Raw genomic sequence first — 25,294 nt, 5'->3', positions numbered from 1 at the left:
AAAGCCCTGGTTACTAGCAAAGCTGATTTCCTCTCGAGTATACTAGGGAGAAATCCCTGGGGGAAGGGAAGGGTGGAGGGGAGCTAAAGCAAGGGCGTGGTGGCCCTTTCTGGCTGCAGTCTTTGCGGCATGGTCTGCTCTCCTGTTTCCCTGAAAAATTGAGGAATCTCCCTTTTGGTGCCCCAGACAATGCATCACGGCCACCTCCCGAGGTAGGGTTACTGCCTCAAGAAGGTGCATTATTTCTGGCCCATGTTTTACGGGGGAGTTCTTAGAGGTCAATAATCCCCGCTCTTTCCATATGGCCCCATGAGTATGGAGGACATGGAAAGCATACTTGGAGTCGGTATAGATATTAATTGACCTGCCCTTAGCCAACTCTAAGGCCCTCGTGAGAGCAATCAATTCTGCCTTTTGAGCTGAGGTCCCCGGAGGGAGGTTCTTTGCTTCTATAGTGTCCGTAAGGGAGACCACAGAGTATCCCGCCCTTCTCTCTCCACCTTCAACAAAGGAGGAGCCATCGCTAAACCAGATTAGGTCGGGGTTGGATAAGGGCGTGTCCCGCAGGTCTGGGCGGCTAGAGAAAGTGTGGTCAATTAAGTCTATGCAGTCATGGTCAGTACTGGCACTACCTTCAGGGTGTGGGAGAAGGGTAGCAGGATTTAGGGTTCTGCATACTTGTAAAGTGAGCCCTGGGGTGTCTAACAAAAGAGCCTGGTATTTAGTCACACGCCCAGTGGTAAGCCATCGGTGTCCCCTATCCTCCAGAATGCTGAGGACCCGATGGGGAGTATGGACCTCCAGAGGCTGGCCTAGAGTTAGCTTTGAGGCTTCCTCAATCATTAGGGCGGTGGCCGCTACGGCTCTTAAGCATGCTGGCCAGCCCTTAGCTACATGGTCCAACTGCTTGGAGAAATAAGTGACAGGGCGAAGATTAGATCCTAAGGGTTGGGTGAGCACTCCTAAGGCAAACTGTCTCTTGTCATCTACAGAGAGGGTGAATGGCTTCTCAAGGTCTGGAATGCCAAGAGCAGGGGCTGAGATAAGTTCTTTCTTAAGCTTCTTGAAGGCCTGCTCCTGCTCTTTCCCCCATTCCAGTGGTTCCGAGTCGGGGCCAGCCGTGGCCTCGTATAGGGGTTTAGTAATTACCCCAAAGAACGGGATCCACATGCGGCAAAACCCAGCCATCCCCAAAAAGGTACGGAGTTGCCTTTTTGTAGAGGGAGGGGGAATGGATAGGATAGCCTGTTTCCGGTCAGGGGTCAGAGATCGGGAGGTAGGGGTTAATATATGCCCAAGGTAGGTTACAGACTGGGAAACAAGCTGGACCTTTTTTGTTGAGACCTTATAACCCCGCTCCCCTAAGAAATTTAGGGTACATATAGTATCCCTAAGACATGCTGCCTGAGAAGGACTGCAAATGAGGATATCATCTACATACTGAACAATGGAGCTGTCTCCTAAGGATAAGTCACTCAGATCTTTCCTGAGGGCATTCCCAAACAGGTGGGGGCTATCTCTAAAACCCTGGGGAAGCACGCTCCAAGTTAGCTGTTGGGGCAGAGGTTCCCCTGGAAAAGTCCATTCAAATGCAAAAAGATACCAACATTCTTCCCTTAGGGGAATGCAAAAAAAGGCATCTTTAAGATCAATTGCAGAAAACCAACCAGAGTTGCCCGGAATCTGAGTTATTAGTGTATATGGGTTTGGAACAAGGGGGTGCAATGGAGTCACACTCTCGTTGACCACCCTAAGATCTTGTACCATTCTCCAAGACCCATCGGGTTTCTGAACCGGAAGTATCGGGGAATTACAGGGAGAATTACAGTGAACCAAAAGTCCATGAGCTAGGAATTTCTCAATGAGGGGCTGGAGCCCCTCCCTAGCTGCCTGGGAAATGCGGTACTGCTTTTTGTTTGGATAAGAGGCAGAAGGCTTGAGCTGTACCATGATAGGATCTATTTGTTTTGCCCTCCCTGGAATTCCTACATCCCAGACTTCTTTGTTTATATTTTCCCACATTTCTAATGGGATGTTATCCGGTCTGAGGGGGACAGGTGCCCCGGGGAGTAAAGGAAGAAGAGGTATTAAGGTGAATTGCGACCCCAGCTTCCCCATAATGTCTCTCCCCAGTAGGGGGCAGGGTGAGGAGCTTAGAATCAGAAAGGAGTGTTCGAATATACGGTCCTCATACGCACATGTTAAAGGCAATGTCTGCCTACATTTTAGAGCTTTACCCCCAATTCCCACAACCTTATGCCTTGATGGGATAGTGGGTCCTGCGTGACAGATTAAAACGGAGTAGCCGGCCCCAGTATCTATTAAAAAATTAATTCTTGTCCCAGCCACCTCCAATATCGCCCGGGGTTCCACCATGGAGAGTCTTGTTAGGGGCTGGCCGGCCCCCGGGTACCCTCAGTCCCGGTCCACTGGGGACAGGACAGTTGGGCACTGGGTTTTCCTACGGCCAGACCCCTGGGGGCAGTCGCGAGACCAATGGCCTCCTCGATGGCATTTTGGACACGGAGAGGTGGGGAGATTGTTCCCTTTGGAGAGGCACTCTCCTTTCCAGTGTCCCGGCTTGCCACAGTTGAAACAATTGCCCCTACCTTGGCCACCTTGAGAGCTGATGGCTGACCTCATGGCTGCAGTTATGAGAGTGGCTTGCTCCATCGAGCGTGCTCGATCCTTCTCTTCTTTCTCTGCCGCTATCGCAAGGTCCCTGTTATTAAAAATCTTAAAAGCAGCATCAAGGAGCTTTGAGGTTGGGGTTTGAGGGCCCAATTCCAATTTCTGGAGTTTCCTCCTAATATCAGGAGCAGATTGGCCAATGAAGTACATATTGAGGACAGTTATCCCTTCCTCCTTTTCTGGGTCTAAGTTCGTGTATTTTTTCATAGAGTCCGCTAAACGGCTCATGAAGACAGCAGGATTTTCATCAGGCCCTTGTGTCACCTCCTTCACCCTTTCGTAATTAACCTGTTTCTTGACCCCTCTTTTCATACCCTCAATGAGACAAGTAACCATGTGGTCCCTACGGGCTCTATCTTCCCTGTCGTGATAGTCCCAGCCGGGATTGCCCGAGGGTACTGCCACTGTGCCTGGGGTTCCTGCCCAGGTGCCAGCCTGTGCATATTCATCACCGGCTTGTATAGCCAGGTCTATGATTCGCTTTTTCTCATGGGGGTACAACAGCCCCCAAGGATAACTTGCAAGTCAGACCAAGAGAGGTCAAACTGCATGGTCACAGACCTAAAACCATCTAGAAACTTTGTGGGGTTCTCTGAATAACGCCCTAATTTCTCCTTAATCTGATACATATCACCCATTGAAAAAGGAACATGGACCCTAGTTGTAGAATCCCCCATGGGGACTTCCCGTAAGGGGAGCAGGGGGGCTGGTGGGGATACAGGAGCAGGTGGAATTGGTATGCAGATTTCCTGAGGCCTGACCAGGCTAGAGGGTCGATTAGGACCGGGTGTGGTCGATGAAGGAATGGAGATAGCCGCCTGTGGGAAATCGGGTGGAGGGAGAAGAGCTGAGAGGGTAGTCTGATCAGCGGGAGAAGGGTCACATGGAGGGAGAGGAACGGAGGTAGTGGATGGGGGAGGGGTGGCCATCGTGGGTAGAGGTGGAGCAAATGGCATACCAGGTAATGCAGATGGGAGCAGCTGCATGGGAGACAGAGGAGAGTAGGGAAAAAACTGGGCAGGGTGGGGGAAATATGGGGAAGGGTACTGAAACCCCTTCCAAGAGTCTGCTGAGAAGTTCGGAAGGGAGGGGTAAAGAGGAGGGGGTGGGGAGCAAGGAGTAAAGGGAAAACCGGGAGGAGAAGAGGGTGGTGTGGCCTGAGGGGAGGGAGTAATAGGGGAGGAAGACCAGTCAACCTGTTCCTTAGACTTGTAAGGATTCCCCATTAATAGGGTATCTTCTAAGAACTCATCTGATACCTGAACCCCCTGTGAGGAAGAAGGTCTTTTGTGGTTATCCTGAGCCTTCTGAGATTCAATTGGCCTTGCTGGGCATATCCTACTCTGTTCTTTTGACTTCAGGCTTAAAATCATAAAGGCCGATAAGTATGGAATCTCTGTCCATCTCCCTTCACGCTTACAAAACTTGTCCAATTGCAAGATGGTATCATAATTAAGGGTGCCGTGTACAGGCCAGTTTCCTTCCGTTCCTAGTGGATAATGTGGCCATAAATCGTTACAAAAATGTATCATGCATCTTTTTCTCAAATTTGTAAGTTCTAGCTTATTCCAATCTTTTAGGATGCATCCCAGAGGAGAATTTTTCGGAACGCTCACTCTCTGCCCCATGGGCCTAAGGTCCGTTTAAACCTTTGCCCAGAGAATTCTACTGGTCTGAACGTGGTTCAGACGACCGGTTAGGCCTCCGGCAAGGGAGGGTAACTACTCTGCCAGTCGCTTGAGAGAGAAAAACCGGAGCCCTGATAAGGGTCTGGGGGAGAGATTATGCCGAATGCATTCTTACCTCCTCCGGGTGCTGTATGGCGAGCAGAGGGAAATCCAATACCCAGTCACGTTGAAGGCGCCAAATGATATGGGGAAAGCATAGGAGAAAGCACGTGGGTCCTTAGGATTCCTCTGTAAAGAATTACACTCTAGCACAAGACCTAATCAGGAATAAGAGAACAGGTTTATTGGGGTACAAGAGAAACCGGCCGGGAGGAAGGTTTTGCCAGAACAAAACGCTTCCCCCCAACTGACTTGTGGGGTGCCATTTTATAGGGTTTCAATGGGGGGTGGGTAAGAATCTCTTATTGGGTGAGGGGCTGGTGGTCTTCCCGAGTTGTGCTGTGGTAGGAAGAATCCCTCGTGAGAGATCTGGTGGTGGGTGTCAACTTTGTCCTGATGGGTCTAAGCAGTCTGCTGATGGGCGGTTCCAGGTGGTCTTCTCCTGGATTACCTCATCCAGATGCTTAGGAGGACTGGAATGTGGGGTGATGGTCCTGGAGCATGCTCAGTTCAATCTGTGCCGCTTATCTCCGTTAGGTGGGTGGGTGTGTCCTTGATTGTGTTCAAGGAGAGGCCTACTTGATTTCAAGGGAAAACCCCTGAGGTTTCAAGGAAAAGGTTCCTTGAACCCCCCAGAGAATTGTTGGGGTGACCGGGGCCCATAATCCTCCCATGACACCTTCTTTCTTTTTTTCTTTGTCTTCCTTCCTTCCTTTTTTCCTATCAGTAAATGTATTAATGCAATTTGCACATTTCAACAATAAATCTCGAATCTATCCTCTCCTGAGATTAAGGAAAAAAGAGATAGTCCATCTTGCTATAGGACTTGGAAGTGGATAGGATTGTAGATATCATTTTTTTAAAACTCCCTTGTTTCATAGATGATCACACTGTGAAAGGAATGCAGTGTCCTTGAGGGCAAGAGCTGTTTTACTCTCATTTTTGTATCCACAGCATGAATCACTATGTCTAGCATGGAGCATGTGCTTAAAGTACTCTTGCTGATTGCTTGTTGTTCTTTTCACAGTACATCTTTAATAAACTAATATTTCAATAAAAGTATGGCTAAACCACTTTTTAAGTACCCCACACTGGCTGAAAAGTTGTATCAAAATTAGGGACAATCGCCCCAATTATATATGTGGTTAACTAGTGCTAGGGAACTCAGTAGGGCCCATGTCAAGTATGCCTGATCTCATTGATTAAACTCCAAGTATCTCTCTTTCTAATCCCAGTGTTTAGCACAGTGCTTGGCAAATAGGTGGTGTGTAACAAACAAGTGCCTATTGCGTTGTCACAGAAAAAAAAAAGAACAAAGAAGGAAAAGACAATAATTTTGTTAATATCTCGTAAAACTGAGGATTGTGGGTTCATAGATTTAGAGTTGGAAAGAATGTCATAGGCCATGCAGTCCAAAATCCTCATTTTCCAGATTAGGGAACTGAGGCAGAGATGAAGTGACTTGCTCAGGGTCACACAGCTAATAAGTGTTTGAGGAGAGATTTGAAACCAAGTCTCCCTGACACCTAGGGCAGTGTCGTATACACCAACCAGCCTCTCAAAAAAGATATGGAAAGGGGGCAGCTAGGTGGCACAGTGGATAAAAGCACCAGTCCTGGATTCAGGAGGACCTGAGTTCAAATCCGGCCATAGACACTTGATACTTACTAGCTGTGTGACCCTGGGCAAGTCACTTAACCCTCATTGCCCTGCAAAAAAAAAAAAAAGATATGGAAACATAGAGCTATATCTATGTGGAGGTATGTATTTAGAAATATATCTATTGATATAGACATATCTATATGAATTTATTTATTTACAAAATAAATAAATGATGCGTAACAGAATTTCACAAGATCTTTCTTTGTCTTTGGTGTATCTGACATGTCTATGTTTGTTACTTATGGGTAAGACACAATTAGATAATTTTTTAAAGAAGCTACTGAAAGATGATGGTTAAGAGTTATCTTTTGGGGAGAGGACCAAGAAGGAGGAAGTCATGAGGCTCAAAGGCAAAACTCTGCTTATTTTCACTTTAACCTATTTTTCAGATTGGGGAAAAATATGGGCCTGTGTTCACAGTGCACCTGGGGTGCAGGATCGTCGTAGTTCTGACTGGGTATGAGGCCGTGAAGGAGGCACTGGTTGACCAAGCAGAGGAGTTCTCTGGTCGAGGGGAGCAGGCCATCTTCAGCTGGATATGTGGTGATTTTGGTGAGTATCTGGGAAGGGACACGCACACACAACTCTCCCCAGAAAAAATGTGGCCTCCTCAATTGTTAAGGGCTAAAAAGAGAGGGAGACTGAGCGCCAGTCTCTTCCTTCCTCCTCCAACTAGCCCACTAGTCACTTCCTTTTCCAAAGACTCCTGGTCTTGCCCTCAAAGACCTTCACTTCATGGGTGGAACTCTTCTACAGTAAGTCTCCAGCAGGTGGCGTCATTCCAATCGTTACACAATGCTGCCAGCCAGTGTTCCTCCATGAACTACCATCATCTGTGCTCTCCCCTCCCTCAACCTATCATTGCCTCCTTCAACTTCCTCCTCCTGTCATCTTTCTTTCTTTCCCTGTGTCTCCATTTCTGTCTTCCATTTCTCTTCCTAGCTCACTATCTCACTCCCTTTCTTTTCATCTCTTGGGTCTCTTCATCTTGCTATATCTCTCACTATTGCTCTATCTTTCTTTGACTGTTCTGGTTTCACTATTTCTCTCTCCCCATTTCATCTTTCTCTCTGCCTCTCCTATTTCCTCTACCTCTCTTTTTATTTTTTTTTTAAATTTTTTTGCAGTGCAGTGAGGGTTAAGTGACCTGCCCAGGGTCACACAGCTAGTAAGTGTCAAGCGGCAGAGGCCGGACTTGAACTCAAGTCCTCTTGAATCCAGGGCTGGTGCTTTATCCACTGCACCACCTAACTGCCCTCCTCTAGCTCTTTTTGTCACTGCATCTTTCTGTCTGTCATTTCTCCCCAACGCTCCTTGTATCACCATCACCCTCTATCTCTCTATTTCTCTTCTTTTTGGAATATGCTCATTTCCCCAGTCTTTCTATGTACCTCTTGGTGTCTCTTCCTAACTCTCTAGCTTTTCCTGTTTCTCTGACCTTCATTGTCTCTCCATATCTCTCAACTTTCTGTTTCCCTCTGTCCTTGTTTGACAATCTCTTGCTCTCTCTCCTTGTATCTCCATACCTCCATCTGTCTTTCTCCAAATGCCTTCCTGTTACCAGCCCCTCTCTTTCCTTCCCCCTTTCTGTCTTTCCCTATCTCCTCATCTGCCCAGTCTTTCCCTATATTTCTTTGTACCACTTCCTATCTTCCCTCCTTCCCTTGTTTCTCATTCATTGCCTCCCTATTTCTGCCTCTCTATCTCTGTCTCTCCTTGTTACATGATCTTCCCTTTCTTTCTGTCTCTGCCTTCCTTCCCACATCTCCCTGTCTCTAGCTCTCTGCCCCTTGCTGTCTCTCTACCTTTCCCTTTCCATTGTTCTCTGTTTCTCCCTGTCTTTCTACCTCCCTTTCTCTCTCCATCTCTCTTTTGCCCTACCTATCTTTCTTTCTGTCTCCTTCCTTGGTTCTCCCTGGATGCCCACCTCTTGTTTCTTTCCAGGCCTGCCTAAATGCATTCCCTCCTTCTTGCCCAGGTGTAGCCTTCAGTAATGGGGAGAGATCACGGCAGCTCCGAAGATTCTCCATCACCACCCTCAGGGACTTTGGCATGGGCAAGAAAGGCATCGAGGAGCGCATCCAAGAAGAAGCTGGCTTCCTTGTTGAGGCCATCAGAGCCACAAAAGGTGGGTGGGTCCTAAGATTTCAGGACCATGGACAAGGTCAACCTCAACCATATTGTCTCCCATTAAATTGACTGCCCTTCTTCCCACCCCTGAGTCTTGTGACTTCTTCTCCCTTGCATCTGACACTAGCTGACCTCTAAGGGTGTATGAGGTGTTCCAAAACTAGCACCTCTGGTGTGAGGGCTTTCAGAGCCCTCTTCAGAGCTGCTCATCTACCTTTCCTGACTCTCTACCCCTCAGCTGTCACCTGTGGCTCCAAGAAGCTGCAGCATGCACAGCAGCCACACCCTGGGAAATTTTTCTGAGCAGATGGGACAAAGAAGGTTGAGGGTAACCCTATTTCGCTCAAACCCCATAGCTGAGTGGAAAGAATGCAGACTTTGCAGTTGGGAAGATCAGCGTTCAAATCCTGCCTCTGATGGCTCCTAGCTTTGTTGCCTTGACAGCCTCTAGGGTCCCGTCCAGCTTGAATCTATTTTCTTGAAATCATAGTTCTCAGGGGCAGCTAGGTGGTGCTACAGTGGATAAAGCACAAACCCTGGATTTAGGAGGACCTGGGTTCAAATCTGACTTCAGCCGCTTGACACTTAGCCAGCTGTGTGACACGGAGCAAGTCATTTAACCCCCATTACCCCCTGCTCCCCCTCCCCCCAAAATCGTAGGTCTGTGCTCAGGCGTTAACCCAAATAAATCTAGTCCCTCTGCCAGAGGACAGTCCACTAAGTACTTAAAGAGCACTCTCATCTTTTCCCTTAGTCTTCTCCAAGCTACACACTCCCAGTTCCTTCAACCATTCCTCATATGACATGGACTCAAGCCCTTTTCCACTCTGACTGCCCTCTGCTAGATACAATTTAGCTTCTCAATATGCTTCCTAAACTGTGATGCCCAGACTCTTCATTTTATATCCCCCAGATGTACCCTCATTGGGGTAGAACAGAGTCAGGATCATTGCTCATGTACCAGGCACTAAGCTTTTCTTATCAGATACAGTTTAAGATTCAATTGGTTTGGAGTCTGGGGACGGTCCTGTCCTTGCTGATGTGTGCAGTCCACTAAACCATCAGAACTTATTCAGAAGAGGTACCATGTAGTCACATCTCCTCCATCTAGGGCAGGCAAACTGGATTTCTGGAACCGCAATTCAGCCCCATCTTTCTAGCCTGGAAATTTGTTGACTCCTGGCTATCATAAGAATTAGCTATACCATATAATTTTATCTCAGCTTTACTCCACACCATCAATATTTGGAACCATCAGTTAAAGCAAATATGGAAATTCTGAATACTGTGGATAATTCACTAACTTTGTCAGCATGCTGAGGGATATCCATAGAGATAACGAGGTTGATGCGTGCATCACCAGAGCTAGCTAAGTGATTGGGAAGCTCCAGAGAAAGTTTGGGAGTGAAGATTGCCTATAAAATTGAAAATCTACAGAACTATTGCGCTGACCTGTGAATCCTGGACAGTCTGCCAGCTCCATACCAGCAAATTGAGTAGCTTCCATTCAAATTGTGTTAGGAAGAATATTAAGACAACCTTGTAAGATAAGGTACCAGACACCAAGATCCTTTCTTGAGGTAAACTGCCACACATGCAAACTCTGCTAGAGAGAACACAACTCCAGTGGGATGGCCATGTTGTCTGAATGCCAAATATACATTGGGCTAAAAATTTTTACAGAGAACCCTTGCAAGGCAACCACTCACATAATGGTCTGGAGAAGGTACAAACAGACACTCTCAAGGATTCTCTGAGGAACTTAAGAATCAATTGCAAGATACGGGAGAGACTGTCAAAGGACCACCCAGCAGAGTGTGCTCACATCAAAGAAAGTGTCATGCTCTATGAGTAAAATTGATTTGCACTAGGTGAAAAAGAATTTTGAGATGTGCAACTTTAGAGACATCTCCACTCCAAATGTTCACAAGTACTATTTGTGACCAAACTGTGGCAGAGCCTTCTGAGCTCATATTGATTTGATCAGCCACAGTTGGACACACTGTACCTTAACTTAACGACTATATAGTGGTTGTTTTTTTCATCCTCCATAACACAGGACAATAAGCAACCAATGTCAACTCCAAATGGGATGGAAAGGCTACCTGAGTATTTATCCAAGACATAATAAGAATGTTAAACAGCACAAATCCATGAGGCAATCCACAGGAGACCTATGTGGCATAGACACATTCCATGATGGTCTAAGTCTAAGAAGTTAAGCTGCCTCTCTCTTCCAGGGTCATCCCAGGCTTTTACTCAACCTCAATCTGAATGAAAGCTCCTTGAAGCCCTCTCCTCTCCCCCTTCCTAGACAAGCGAATCCTTTGACTCTAAAAGAGTTCATTCCATATCCAAGGTTAGGCTCCAGAGCCTGGGAGGCAGGGAGGGTCCTCCAATATCCAGTCTCCCTGCTTTATAGGATTTGGGGGTGTGGATATTGGCTGTCCATCGTGTGAGAGTCAGAGACTGAGTCACTATATCTTTCTTTCTGTGTCTCTGCCTCTATCCACTTTCTGCATGTCTTTATTCTCTCTCTTCCTACTCCCCTGTCACCTGCTCTTTCATACTATCTCTATCCAAAACTGTCTCCATGCAACTATTGGGGTCTCTGTTCTTTTCCTTCCTCTTCTTCCTTTTCTACCATCTTGATCTCTCTGGTTTTTCTGCTTTCTTCATCATTCTCCCTCTGCACTTCCCTTTCTCTGTTTCTGCTGACCTGGCTGGGATACAGGGGCCCTGATTGACCCCACCTTCATGCTGACCTGCACATTCGCCAATGTCATCTGCTCCATCATCTTTGGTGATCGTTTTGAATATGAGGACAAGCAGCTCCTGTCCATGTTGCAAATGATGAAGGGGAGCTTACAGTTCACAGCCACATCCATGGGACAGGTGAACTCCAAGACCTTTCTCCCACCCCCCTCGATCTCTTCTCTCTTTCATCCCTTAATCCTCAGCTTCCATTGCTGTCCTCTACTTCCTGTACCCTATTCCTCAATCTGATCCCACTATTCCCAATCTGACTTTGTGCCCACTCTGAGCCCCTTCCACAGTGTGATCTCTTCTCCCCATTCTGATGTCTGTCTTTCACCTTGTTCTCTTCATCCTTCATCTGACCATATTCCTTCTTTTGGTGACCAATTCCCAACCAGACTCCTATATCTCATTCTGACCAACCCATTCCCAATCTGACTCTGTGCCCACTCCTGACCACCCATTCACCATTATGACCCCCAGTCCCTATCCTAAACTCCCATATTTCATGATGAGTATCCCCTCATTATCTCACACACACACACACACACACCTCAGGCACCCACTCCAGGGGACTGAGACTCATGACTTCTCCTGTGCTTTCTCCCAGTTATATGAGATGTTCTCTGGAGTGATGAAGCACCTGCCAGGGCCTCAGCAGCAAGCATTCAAGGAGCTGAAAGGACTGGAGGCCTTCATCACTGAGAAGGTCCGGCAGAACCAGGCCACCCTGGACCCTAACTCCCCCCGGAACTTCATTGACTCCTTCCTCATCAAGATGCAGGAGGTACTGGCTCAGTGCACAAGTGCAAATGGAAGGGATGGGTGAGACCTCAGTCCTAAGGCATTACAGATCTCAGGGGGAATCCCCAGACCCTGGGAAGTGGGATCCACAGACATCAGGCAGCACTAGCAGCATTAGATGCCAAGTCTCAGACTTCTAGGAGTAAGTCTCAAAGATACTCTGTGGCACAGGTCAGGAGGTAGGTTCACAATTAAGCCAGGGTTAATTCTAAATAAATAAACATACAATTATAAAGTTTTTTGCTGATATGTTTGACACGACTTTACATGTATAGCTTATGTTGAATTGAATTGCTTGAGTTCTTAAGGGGGGTAGGGCAGGAGGAAGAGAATTTGGAACACAGAGTTATAAAATTGATGTTAGAATTTGTTTTTATATGAAAGGTGGTGAAAATTCTAAATACATGAATATACAAATAACCCAGGATCAGGCAGCTATCCAGAGCAGATATTCAGATATCCTGAACACCTCTGGTCAACTTGGGGAAGCTTGGCAAAGAGAGATAGACAAAATAAGAAGTGGAGAAAGTGAGATACAAAGTTGGGGGGTGCAGAATAACAGAAACAGAGAAATGGAGAGGGGCGTAGTGGATAAAGCAACGGCCCTGGATTCAGGAGGACCTGAGTTCAAATTCAGCTTCAGATACTTGACACTTACTAGCTGTGTGACCCTGGGCAAGTCATTTAACCCTCATTACCCTGCAAAAAAAAAAAAAAGAAAAAAGGGAAAAAAAGAGACATGGAGAGAGATGCAGAAACAGAGACAAAGAAAAATAAGGCCAAGACAAAGACATGAATAGGGATTCCCCATTGCCCATACTTCCTTAGCCTTCTTCACCTTACAGACATTCAAAGTCCAGGTCTGGAGGAAGGAGGTGATCATGAACCTTATATTCTAGTCCCAACAACTTTTCTGACTCCATGGGAGACCTTAGTAAGTCCTTTTTCTCCCTCAGTCTCTGTCTCTTCATCTATAAAATGAAGGAAGGAGGATAATAGATTTGTTCTACTTGGTCCTAGAGGTTAGAAGCAGGAACAATGGGAGAACTTATAAAGGGAGGCATTTATATTGGATGTCAGTGTGAAAAGATTTCCTAACAGTGAAAACTGTCCAGAGTTGCAAGGGGCTATCCAGAAAACTGTTGGGTTACTTCTTGTTAAACATCTTTAAGCAGAGACTGGACCACCACTTGTCAGATAGCACAGGGTGGAGGTGTTTGGCTGCTGAGGCCTCTTCCAACTCTGATGTCCTGGGATTCTGGAAAGCTGAATACTACAGTGGATCTGGCTGTAGACTCAGGAGTCAGAAATACCTGGGTTCAAATCCCACCTCAGACATTTACTAACTATGTACTGTGAGCAGGTCCCAACCTCTCTATGCTTTAAATTCCTCATGACAGTGGTTGGATTTGACAAACTCTAAGGTCCTTTTCAACACTAAATCGATGTTCACCTGTGTTCATGCTGAGGAGAAAAGATATGGTTTTGGTCCCTTAGAATTGAGGTTTTCCAACTTCATCAGCTGTCATTGATGGATTTTCTCCTCCACCCCTCCATATTACTGTGGCTCAATGAGCTGACATGAGGGAAGAGGAGGCCTTGAGGCTGAAGTCTAGAGCAGAAGCAAGTATTGAAAGCTGGTTGGGGATGTAAAGCCTTGAGGCCTCTATTCCCCCCACCCCAGGAAAAGGAAAATCCCAACACAGAATTCTTCATGAAGAACCTAATCATGACCACCTTGAACCTGTTTTTTGCTGGCACTGAGACTGTTGGTAGAACCCTTAGCTTTGGTTTCCTTCTGCTAATGAAGCATCCAGAGGTAGAAGGTAAGTCCCCCTCCCATAGGCCCCTAAGAAGTCTTTGGGTGCCCTGAGAGCTGCCTAGAACATCTTCCTCCTCAGCTGCTCACCTTGCATGTCCTTTACACACGTGCGTGCACACTCACACACACACACACACACACACACACACACACACATCCTTGTAACATAGAATATCCCCTTCACTCCTTGTCCCTGTACCACCCCCTCTACCTCAAAATATATCCAAACTCCACACTCCATCTCTTACTTTGGGATCTCCCTAGGGTCTCTCTGAAAACCCCATGTTGAGCCCCTCCCCCTCTAACAACCACAGCCAAAATCCATGAGGAAATTGATCAGGTGATTGGGCGGAATCGATTACCCAAGTTTGAGGACAAAGCCAAGATGCCATACACAGATGCCGTCATCCATGAGATCCAGAGGTTTGGCAACTTAAACCCCACAGGTATGGCCCGGAGAGTCACCAAGGACACCAGATTCCGGGGCTACCTTCTTCCCAAGGTAGGAACAACCCATTCTGAGCTCCACCATTTCCATAAGTCCCAGAAACTTCTCCATCTCTTTCATCCTCTAAATCTGCATCAAGCTTCCTCACCTTTCAGTATTTACCCATTCTCTTTCCTATAAATGCCCTTATCCTACCCTAGAACTTTCCTCATCTCCCTTCTACCTCGAACATCCCTCCATTTGTTTTCTTCCTGCACCTAGTCTTTCCCTATGTTTCCCTCCAAACCCTCAGCTCTAATGGACCTTCAATTCAGCTCTCTTGTTCGCATTCCTTCTTTCTCACTCTCTATGCCCCTCAATCTCTTCTTTCCCCTTCTCTGCACTTCTCTACCTCTCTCTTTCTCTCCCTCCCTCCCTCTCCCTCTCTCTCTCTCTCTCTCTCTCTCTCTCTCTCCCCCTTTCTCTGGTTCTCTCTCCCTCCTCTTCTCCCTCTTAGTTCCCTCTGCTTCCTTCTCCCTCTTTTCCTTTCTCCCCTCTCTCTCTTCACTGTTTTTTTCTCCCTAACCTTTTCTCCCCTCCTGCCCTCATCTCTCCACTTCATCTTTCATTTCCTTTGTTGTCGTCTCTCACCCCCAACTCTAGGGCACAGACATTTATCCCATGCTGGGCTCAGTACTGAATGACCCCAACTTCTTTACCTGTCCTGAAGCCTTCAATCCCCAACACTTCCTGGATGAAAAAGGCCAGTTCAAGAAGAATGATGCCTTCATCCCCTTCTCCATTGGTGAGCAGGAAAGCCCTTTCTCTTTGCCTTCTTGACCCCCAACTCATCCCAAGTCTCAAGCAGTGTATCCTGAGCCTGCTTATCACTTCCTTTCCTCCAGTCTACTCTCAATTCTTCTTACTACTACTCATGTTAATTTCACTTGACCAAGCTTCTCAAGTGGGAGTGGGTGTGGGGTGGGGGGGTTGAGATTCTATAGGAGCTGTGGTTGGGGGTTAAAGATTCTAGAAACTACAATCCCCAAATCTCACTAGTGTCCTTCATTGTCTCAGGAAGAAGTAGAAACACTAAAAAGAGCCTTGTGCCTGGAGACATAGGCCCTTTTCCAGTACCATCTCTAAAGCTTCCTGGGGCAAATCACTTCTTCTCCCTAAGACTTAGTTTCCTTATCTGTGAAATTCAGGCCTGGCACTCAAGGGTCTCTGAAGTCCCTCCTGGCTCAGCATCTATCATCTAGCTACAACATGAGCTTATAATTTTGGTCAAGTCTTTCCCTTTTCTGGGCCTCAGTTTCTTCATTTGTAAAAATAAGGAAGGTGGACTAGATGATATTTTAGGTCTTCCTCAATTCTAACATCCAATCCAATAAGTATTTAGGAGGTGTGTGGGTGGGGGGGGTTGGGTCAATGACAAAGAAAAATTAATTGACTCAATTAATTGACTTTCTATTGGAGCAGGATCAAGTTTAGGTAGATAAGAAAGAACAAGATAATTTTTAGACAGAGCACCCTGGCAAGTAGGAGAATGAGAAAAGGTTTGCTTTAGGAGGTGGTGCCAGAGGTTACTTGGAAGGAAGTTAAGGACCCTCTGAAGCAGGACTGAGGAGGGAGGGCACTCCAGTTAAGAAGCCTCTTCAAAGGCATGGAGGCTAGAGAGGGAATGATCAATTTGGGCAATAGCAAAGAGGCCAATTTGCTTAGAATGTAGAAATACAGATGGGGAATTCTGTGAGATTGGGAGGGAGAGGATCAAGGGAAGAGCAGGGAGGGGGGCCACCACTTTGACAGACCATGGAAGAAAGGCAGTGATAGTAGCGGGAGGTGTAGGAGGCTTTTTGATGTAGCCAAACTTTAGAACAGAAATTCCATGTGGTATGGTTTCCATTTTCTCCTCAAAGGAAGCAAAGGCCTCTGCCTCAGGAAAGAGAGCCACTCTATGTTCTCAAGGCCCTTATATTTCTGATGTCCAATCATCTAGAAAAAAAACATACCCAGGATGGGCCAAAAGGGCAATGGACTAGGGCATCAAAATTTAATAGCTATTGATAGCACTTGTGTTCTTTCATGAGCCTAAAAACAACAAAGGCATAGCAGCTGATTAGCAAGAAGAATTAGATAAAGTAGGAAGTTTCAAGAATCTGCCCTTGCTGCAGATAAGTGTCTCCTAGACAAAGTCTTTTCTGGCACAAGATCCAAACATATTCTGTGCTGCATGTCTTTTTCTAAAGTACCTCCCAAATCTGCAATTTTATGTCCTAAGGGACCACAGATTTAAATCAGAAAACTCCTTTTGGACCATCAAGTTCAACCCCTTCATTTCATAGATGAAGAAAAAGAAACCTGGAGAAGTGACTGGAGAATGACTTGGGCAAGAAGAAAAAGATACTACATGTTTAAGCAAGATATGAACTCAGGTCTTCCTGAGTCCAAGCCCAGCAAACTACAATTTCCTTTTGTCATCTAGCTCCTTCCCGGCTCTGACATTGTCTGTCCTAAAAGCCCTCCTCACCCTGACCATCTCTGACTCTTCTTCCCCAGGCAAACGCCACTGTTTTGGTGAAGGCTTGGCGAAAATGGAGCTCTTCCTCTCCCTCACCACCATCCTGCAGAACTTTCACATCCAGTCTCCTCTCCCAAAAGAAGCCATTGATATCTCCCCCTTGATGGTGGGCTTTGTCAATATCCCCCGCAGCTATACCATCTCATTCCTGCCCCGAGGATGAGGCTGAGCCCAGGTGGGCACAACTGAAGGAGGGGGGAAATGGACAACCCCTGGATGGGGTGGCAGTGGGTGTATTAATAAAGTCTGAGACCCAGTGAGCTCCCTCTGGTACTCTGATTGACTCCTGGAACCTGGGCCTGGGCACCTCTCAGGTCACTGATTCCAATCTCCTCAGCTGACTCTTGAGGTAACTGAAGCTCCCAGAAGGGAAGAGACTTCTCTCCAGGGCACACTGAGAGGCAGTGGTAGAGCCTGGCTTTACACTGATGAGGCACAAGTGAATGAATGATGGTTTTGGAGTCAGAGGATCTGGGTTCCAATCTTGCCTCTGACACATGAGCTATATAACTTTGGACAAGTCACTTCCCCTCTTTTTATTGGACTTATGATTGGGTTTGAGGCCCCTTCTAGGTCTGGACCCCTTGATTTTTTTTTTTTTTGGCAGGGCAATGGGGGTTAATTGACTTGCCCAGGGTCACACAGCTAGTAAGCATCGTGTCTGAGGCTGGATTTGAACTCAGGTACTCCTGACTCCAGAGTTGGTGCTTTACCCACTGCGCCACCTAGCTGCCCCTGGACCCCTTGATTTTCATGCTGATGCTTCTCCCACTACTTCTTCCATGACAAACAGAGTAAAGGGCAAAGCTGGGACTGGTTCTGAAGACTCCTGGCTCACAAAGGAGAGATTTCTCTTGCTCCCTTGTGGCCATTTCTGTCTAGGTCTCTATCTCTCCATCTCTATGTCTTTTTCCCTCTTTCTTTTGTTTCCTGTCCTCTTTTCTCTAGGTCTATGTCTTTTGATTCACAAATTACTCTGTCTTCATTTGGGCATATCTTTCTCTGTCAAGAGAAATTCCTTTCTAGCTCTCTTTCCTTGTGTCTTTCTCTCTATAACTTTCTATGACTCTATCTTTATCTCTGTATATCAGTCTCTCTACCTTTCCTAGTACTACTACTAGCAATTAAGAGTCCATAAATCTTTATTAGCAAACATCTGAAAGAATACAGAATGACTCATCCTCCCATTATAGATATGAAAACTGAAGCACAGAGAGGGGAAGGGATTTTCCCAAGGCCAAGAGGCAGCCAGATGGTGCACAGCAGTGAGGGGAATGAGAGGATAACACCAGTAGGGAAGAATATGAGGAAAGAGAGAAGTGGGCTTGGTGAGAGAGAATTCCAGTATACTCAGGTGTGGGTTAGAGGCAGGGTAATGGGATGAGTTGAGAATAGTGCTTGGAATTGAGAAGATCAGAGTTCAAATGCTCCTCCCAACACTTGTCAGCTATCTGACCCTGTGTAAATCACTTCCCTTCTCTGGGCCTCTCTATCCCCTTCTGTTAGTAGATATGGTTGGAATCAATGACCTCAGAAGTCCCCTCCAGCTGGAAATGTATGATCACATAATTCTATGTATACTTGTGTTATGGGCCCCAGGGCACCCCAAAAGTTCTCTGAGGTACATCAAAGAATCTTCCCCCATAGAGAAACTAATCCAAAGGACAGACACACCTAAAGAGATAAGTGGGACTGAGCTAGCTTCAGGACCTCCACCCTTCATTTTAGTCTCCCTCAACCCTGGGCTGATAAGATTAGGTATGGCTGCTTCCTTTGTGTCCTGAAGAGATGGCTTGGGAGATCTGCAGCCACCCCTCACCCAACTCCTCCAGCCACCACCAGTGGGAGATGGTCCTCCACCACTAAAGGAACTTTCTACAGTCAGATGGTCACCCCCCCATCAGTCCTCTATAAAAGTACCTGCCAGTCTTCTGCTTGAGGAGATTGGTATCTCAGAGCCACATGCTTTGTGCCATGCCTCTCTCCCCATGAGAAGTCCAAGGATTTCTCTTGGTTTCCCTTCCCTTCCCTTCCTCAGCCCCAAAATAAACTACTATCTTATTCTAACTATTTTTGTGTGCAAGAGGGTGTAATTCTTTAAAGAGGAATTCCTAAGGACCCCAACCCCTACCCCAAATCCCCTACCCCATTATCCCCATGACACTTGGACCCAAGGAATAGTCCTTAATGGGTACAATTCAACATAGAAGTGCCCTGGAAGTCACTGTACCATTCAACATGTTCATCAGTGACTTAGATGAAGGCAAAGAAACCTCAGAATTGCAGAGGACACACATCTGGGATGGAGAGCTAACCAATTGGATAACAGAATTGGGATCCAAAAAAGTTTGAATACTTGGAATGACAGGAAGAATCCATGACAAAAAATAATGATAAAGGTAAATATTAAATCCTGCACTTTTATTTTTATGAAAAAAAAATAGTCCTGCAAGAATACTATAGAATTCACACAACAGTTCATGTGGAAAAGATCTGAAGGTGCTACTGCAAATTCCAGAGGAATCAGCAGGGTGTCATGGCAGTGTCCAGAACCAGGTGGAGATAATTTGTACTCTGCCCTACCCAGACCATACCTAGAGCATTGTATTTTCTTCTTGGCACTGTACAATTTGGTAGCATTGTACATTCTGGATGCATATGGATTGAATCCAATCTTGGGAGCTCCTCTAAAGAGGTTATTCTTTTTTTTTTTTTAATTCTAGTGAGGCAATTGGGGTTAAGTGACTTGCCCAGGGTCACACAGCTAGTAAGTGTTAAGTGTCTGAGGCCGGATTTGTAAAAAGGTTATTCTTCGTGAATCATTTCTCCCAACTAGAGTTTCTTTTGGAAACAACTGAATATACCTTTTATAGAGCTCATGATTTATGGGGAAAAGACTTCTCAATCCCTGTACAAGCACTTAAGATCAAAATACATAGCCGGGGGGGGGGGGGCAGCTAGGTGGCACAGTAGATAGAGCACCAGCCCTGGAATCAGGAGGACCTGAGTTCAAATCCGACCTCAGACACTTACTTGACACTTACTAGCTGTGTGACCTTAGGCAAGTCACTTAACCCCAATTGCCTCACCAGAAAAAACATAGCTGGTATAGGACAGCATTTATTTCACTCCACATAATCTACAGAAAGCAGAAATGCTTCAAATTAGCCCCTAAATAATCAAAACAATTTTTCACCATGCCTAATGAGTCCTACCTGCCCCTCAGGACCTTATAGACTGCTCCAGGCTCACAGCACTGCCTTGTAGTTTGGACTTCCTTTGAAAGGGATATGAAATGGGTGTCATTAGATCAGCAATCCTCCCAGTATTCCAGTGAGTCCCACCCAAGGGTGTTTACAGGCCTCCAGCCTCATAGAATTACCCTAAGAGGTTAGACTCACTCCAGAAGAAAAATGAGCTTAAGGTTTTCAGAAAGGCAAACCCCTTCCCATTGGACTTTTGCTGATTGAATTACAATAATAGCAGAGGCCAAAGATCAGGTAATCGGGTCCCCTCCCAAACCTCCATGTTGTGCCTTTGTCTATTCCTGTTCTTCCAGTCCGCACTCACTGTCCCTGATATCCTCCTTTTTTTAACTAGAAGCCTGGATTCTAGGATCCCCTCTTCTTCAAGAAGCTGGTCCTAACAAATATTCTTTGCTTCTCTCTAGAAACTTGGGTCCTAGAACTCTAAACTGAAGATAAACAAATATAAAATAAGAACAAAAGAGAAGACATCAAAAATTAGAGAAGAAATAGATAAACTTGAAACTAAAAAAACCTATAGAAATTATGAATAAAACTCAATGTTGACTGAAATAATTAAAAGTATTATAATGCTTTTACTCAATCTAACTGAAAAGAAGAGGGTAAATAATCAAATCAACAAAATGGCAAATGAGCAAGGAGAAATCACAACAAAATCAGAAGAAATAAATAGAATAGCCAGAGCCGATTATGCACTGTTATATGTGTTAAATATGAAATATAGTTTTCATAACCATCCTCCTACAAGATAATACACAGGTCAGAAACATCAACAATATCTCTTACAATTTGTTCACCCAGTCAGAGAAGGCTCTCTTACCAGAAGTAACAGAAACCAGATCAGAGAATGCATAGGAAAAACATAATATTAATTTAATATTTTGTCCCAAGAAGAAATATATAACACATGATAATGTGGAGACTCACCTCCTAAGAGGGAAGCTCTGAGGACTCCTCATTTCTGAGGGTATATATGGAGGGTTTTTTGTTCACTGATTACAGGATGTTGTCAGTTTCAATAGTATGATACAGAAGCAAAGGAAGTTGAACAATTTCAGATATAACAAGTATGGAGGAAATACTGAAGCATCATGATAAGATTACAGGATTCCCAAAAAAGGAGTTTGGCAAGTCTGAGGATGGCCAGATGTCACCATAAGATAGGGACTTACTATCCTGAGGAAAAGAAGTCACTAGGTAGGGTCTTTTATGTGCTTGCTATCTGGGTTCAGTTTGGAGTTCACTTGAAGGACATTTTGCTCCTATTAACCCAGGGTTTCATAAAAAAATACATTTGGATAATAAGGTACCTCCATCAAATCCAGGTAATCCATATATTAATATTAACATAAGCTAACTGAGAACAGAATAGAAATAGAGAAATATAAAAACGCTCAAAATACCGGGAGATCTATATGTTCTCGGCAAGCAATTTGATATAAGCTATACGTTACTCTCTTGGTAAACATATTTCCACATTAATCAGAACAAAAGGAAAAAAATTTCAAGAAAGAATAAACAAGAATAACAAAAAGACAACTACAAAAGTGAAAATAGTATGCTTCAGTCTGCATTCAGACTCCATAGTTCTTTTTTCTGAATGTGACGAGCATTTTCCACCATGAGTCTTTTGGCATTGTCTTGGATCATTGTATTGCTGAGAAGAGTTAAGTCTATCACAGTTTATCATGACAAAATGTTGTTGATACCATGTACAATGTTCTCTTGGTTCTGCTCATTTCACTCAGCATCAATTCATGTAAGTCTTTCCAGGTTTTTCTGAAATCTGCCTGCTCATCATTTCTTACAGCACAATAGTATTCCATTACATTCATATACCACAACTTGTTTAGCCATTCCTCAATTCACGAGCATCCCTTTTTCCTTTTCTCTAATCAGGAGTGATCGAGAACGTTTTTTCATATGGCTATAAATAGTTTTAATTTCATCATCTGAAAACTGCCTGTTTGTTGACCATTTCTCTATTGGAGAACGACTTGTTTTCTTATATATTTGAATCAGTTCTCTATATAGTTTAGATATGAGGCCTTTTTCAGAAATACTCTCGGTAAAAATTGTTTCCCAGCTTTCTCCTTTCCTTCTAATCTTGTTTGCACTGGTTTTGTTTGTGCAAAAACTTTTAAATTTAATGTAGTCAAAATGATCCACTCTGCATTGCATAATGTTCTCTATCTCATCTTTGGTCATAAATTCTTCCCCTGTCCACAGTTCTGTTAAGTAAACTGTTCCTTCCGTTTCTAATTTGCCTATGGTATCACCCTTTATGTCTAGATCTTGTACCCATTTTGGTTTTAATTTGTTGCATGGTGTAAGATATTATCTATAGGGGCAGCTAGGTGGCACAGTGGATAGAGCACCGGCCCTGGAGTCAGGAGGACCTTAGTTCAAATCCAGCCTCAGACACTTAACAGTTACTAGCCGTGTAACCCTGGGCAAGTCACTTAACCCCAATTGCCTCCCCCCCCCAAAAAAAAAGATATTATCTATGCCTAGTTCCTGCCAGTTTTCTGAGCAGTTTTTGTCAAATAGTGAATTCTCATCCTGGAGGCTAGAGTCTTTGGATTTATCAAACAGGAGATTGCTATATTCATTTACTGCTGTTTTGCATGCCTAACCTATTCCACTAAACATCCTCTCTATTTCTTAGGCAATACCAAATAGTTTTGATGATTGCTGCTTTATATTATAGTTTCAGATCTGGCCACCTTCCTTTGCATATTTTTTCCCATTAATTTCCTTGATATTCTAGACCTTTTGTTCTTCCATATGAATTTTGTTATTGTTTTTTCAAGCTCTATGAAATAATTTGTGGTAGTTTGATTGATATGGCACTGGATAAGTAAATTAATTTGTGTAGAGTTGTCATTTTTATTATATTAGCATGGCCCACCCATGAGCAACTGATGTTTCTCCATTTGTTTAGATCCGATTTTATTTGCGTGAAAAGTGTTTTGTAATTGTGTTCATATAGTTCCTGGGTTTGCCTTGGAAGGTAGACTCCCAAGTATTTTATATTGTCTACAATTATTTTATTGTTGTTTTGTTTTGGTTTTTTTTGCAGGGCCATGAAGGTTAAATGACTTGTCCAGGGTCACACAGCTAGTAAGTGTCAAGTGTCTGAGGCTGAATTTGAACTGAGGTCGTCCTGAAACCAGGGCCAGTGCTTTATCCACTGTGCCACCTAGCTGCCTCCAGTCTACAATTCTTTTAAATGTAATTTCTTTTTCCATCTCTTGCTGCTGGACTTTGTTGGTCATCTATAGAAATGCTGATGATTTGTGTGGGTTTGTTTTATATCCTGCAACTTTGCTAAAGTTCTTAATTGTTTCAAGTAGTTTTCAGTTGATTCTTTAGGATTCTCTAAGTATACCATCATATCATCTGCAAAGAGTGATAGTTTTGTTTCTTTCTTGGCTATTCTAATTCCTTCAATTTCTTTTTCTTCTCTTATTGCCAAGGCTAACATTTCTAGAACAATATTGAATAATAGTGGTGATAATGGAAGATGATGTCTAAGCTCTTTCTTTGATCATGATTTTCAGGTAGACCAATAATTTTCAAATTACCTCTCCTGGCTCTATTTTCCAGGTCAGCAGTTTTTCCAAGAATATATTTCCCATTGCCCTCTATTTTTTTATTCATTTGGATTTGCTTGGGGGCAGCTAGGTGGTACAGTCGATAAAGAATTGGCCTTGGATTCAGGAGGACCTGAGTTCAAATCCATCCTCAGACACTTGATACGTACCAGCTGTGTGATCTTGGGCAAGTCACTTAACCCTCATTGCCCTACAAAAATTTTTTAAAAATCAAAAATTTGGGGGCAGCTAGGTGGCACAGTGGATAGAGCACCGACCCTGGAGTCAGGAGTACCTGAGTTCAAATCCAGCCTCAGACACTTAATACTTACTAGCTGTGTGACCCTGGGCAAGTCACTTAACCCCAACTGCCTCAGTAAAAAAAAAAATCAAAAAAAAATTTTTTTAATTGGCTAACATTTGGATTTGCTATATTGTGTCTTGGTTTCTCATAAAGTCACTAGCTTCCATTTATTTAATCCTAATTCTTAGGCAATTATTTTCATCAGAGAACTTTTATACTTCCTTTTCAATTTGGCCAATTTGGCTTTTCAAGCTATTGACTTTTTTCTCATGTCTTTCCTGCATGACACTCATTTCTCTTTCCATTTTTTCCTCTACCTCTCTAACTTTATCTTCAAATTCCTTGTTGAGCACCTCTATGGCCTGAGACCAATTCATATTTTTCTTGGAAGCTTTAGATATAGAGACCCTGATGTTGACATCTTCCCCTGAGGGTGCACCTTGATCTTCCTTGTCACTAAAGAAACTTTCTATGGTCCTCACCTTTCTCTGTCTGCTCATCGTGCCTTTCTTTGACTTGACTTTTAGCTCCTTAAAGTGGGGCACTGTTTCCAGGCTGCACTATTCCAAGATTCAGGGGGTCCCAGGTGGTATGATTTAAGGAAAAGCAGGTTTTTCACTCACCTGGCCTGTTCCCTGGTCCATAAATAACCCCAGACCAACTTGCTAATCAATCAGCTTTGAGTGTTGTGGTTGTCAGCTCTTACAAACCTGTGACCCTCCCCCACTTGGGCCACTGATACTCAAGCCTAACTCCTAGTTCCCAGTAGGGTGAAAAACCCAAGTTCTCCCTCAGCACCAGCATAGACCCTTGTAGTCTCCCCCTGCCAAGGGCTCAGCCCTCTCACCAGACTGTGAGCTTAGTTCCAGATAACACTGGTGCTTCAGCTGATTCAGAGGCTCTGGGGGGTCTCTTTCTCTGGAGAGGCCTTCCTGGGACTGGATCTGTGTCAGGGTGACTGTGGGGTTGGGCTCCATTTCTGTCTCAGCACAGCAGCTCCCTCCTTCTGGCCTTCCAAGCCATCCTTCGTTGGAAGACGATTTCAGCACATTCTTCTGTGGATTTTGCTGCTCCAGGAATTGTCCTATGGCATTATTTGGATGTTTTTTGAAGTGATAGTGTCATGATTTTGAGAACTCACTGCCTTTCCTCCACCACTTTGGCTCACCCCCCAAAGTCTGAAAATAATTCTTTAAAAATTAGGATTGAGCAAATGGAAGCTAATGAGTTTATGAGAAACCAAGACACAATAAAGCAAAACCAAAAGAATGAAAAAATAGGAGGCAACGTGAAATATCTCCTTGGAAAACCAACTGACCTGGAAAATAGATCCAGGAGAGATAATTTGAAAATTCTTGAACTGCCTGAAAGCCATGATAAAAAAAAAAAAGAACCTAGACATCATCTTCCAAGAAATTCTCAGGGAAAATTGCCTTGATATTCTAGAAGCAGAAGGTAAAATAG

The 25,294-nt window shown here is 44.6% G+C and overlaps 1 protein-coding gene across 8 annotated transcripts in view; it reads left to right on the top strand.

Moving 5' to 3' along the window:
* The window catches only part of LOC122746208 (cytochrome P450 2A3-like), an 81,087-nt gene that overhangs the window by 46,949 nt on the left and 8,844 nt on the right, over window positions 1–25,294 (top strand). For 6 of the 8 annotated variants that reach the window (XM_043991680.1, XM_043991678.1, XM_043991683.1 and 3 more), the window contains 8 exons: window positions 6,530–6,692; window positions 8,119–8,268; window positions 11,005–11,165; window positions 11,638–11,814; window positions 13,516–13,657; window positions 13,968–14,155; window positions 14,744–14,885; window positions 16,643–16,924. In XM_043991680.1, coding sequence (XP_043847615.1) covers window positions 6,530–6,692; window positions 8,119–8,268; window positions 11,005–11,165; window positions 11,638–11,814; window positions 13,516–13,657; window positions 13,968–14,155; window positions 14,744–14,885; window positions 16,643–16,827 — 1,308 coding nt within the window. In that variant the 3' untranslated portion in view covers window positions 16,828–16,924. Of the gene's footprint in view, window positions 1–6,529; window positions 6,693–8,118; window positions 8,269–11,004; window positions 11,166–11,637; window positions 11,815–13,515; window positions 13,658–13,917; window positions 14,156–14,743; window positions 14,886–16,642; window positions 16,925–25,294 lie in introns of those variants that run through there. The other 2 variants (XM_043991679.1, XM_043991681.1) reach the window with 2 other exon arrangements.

The sequence above is a fragment of the Dromiciops gliroides genome, chromosome 3, assembly GCF_019393635.1.
Source record: "Dromiciops gliroides isolate mDroGli1 chromosome 3, mDroGli1.pri, whole genome shotgun sequence".
NCBI lineage: Eukaryota > Metazoa > Chordata > Mammalia > Microbiotheria > Microbiotheriidae > Dromiciops > Dromiciops gliroides.
Note: the sequence above shows the minus strand (reverse complement) of the source record. Positions and strands in the feature narration are given on the sequence as shown.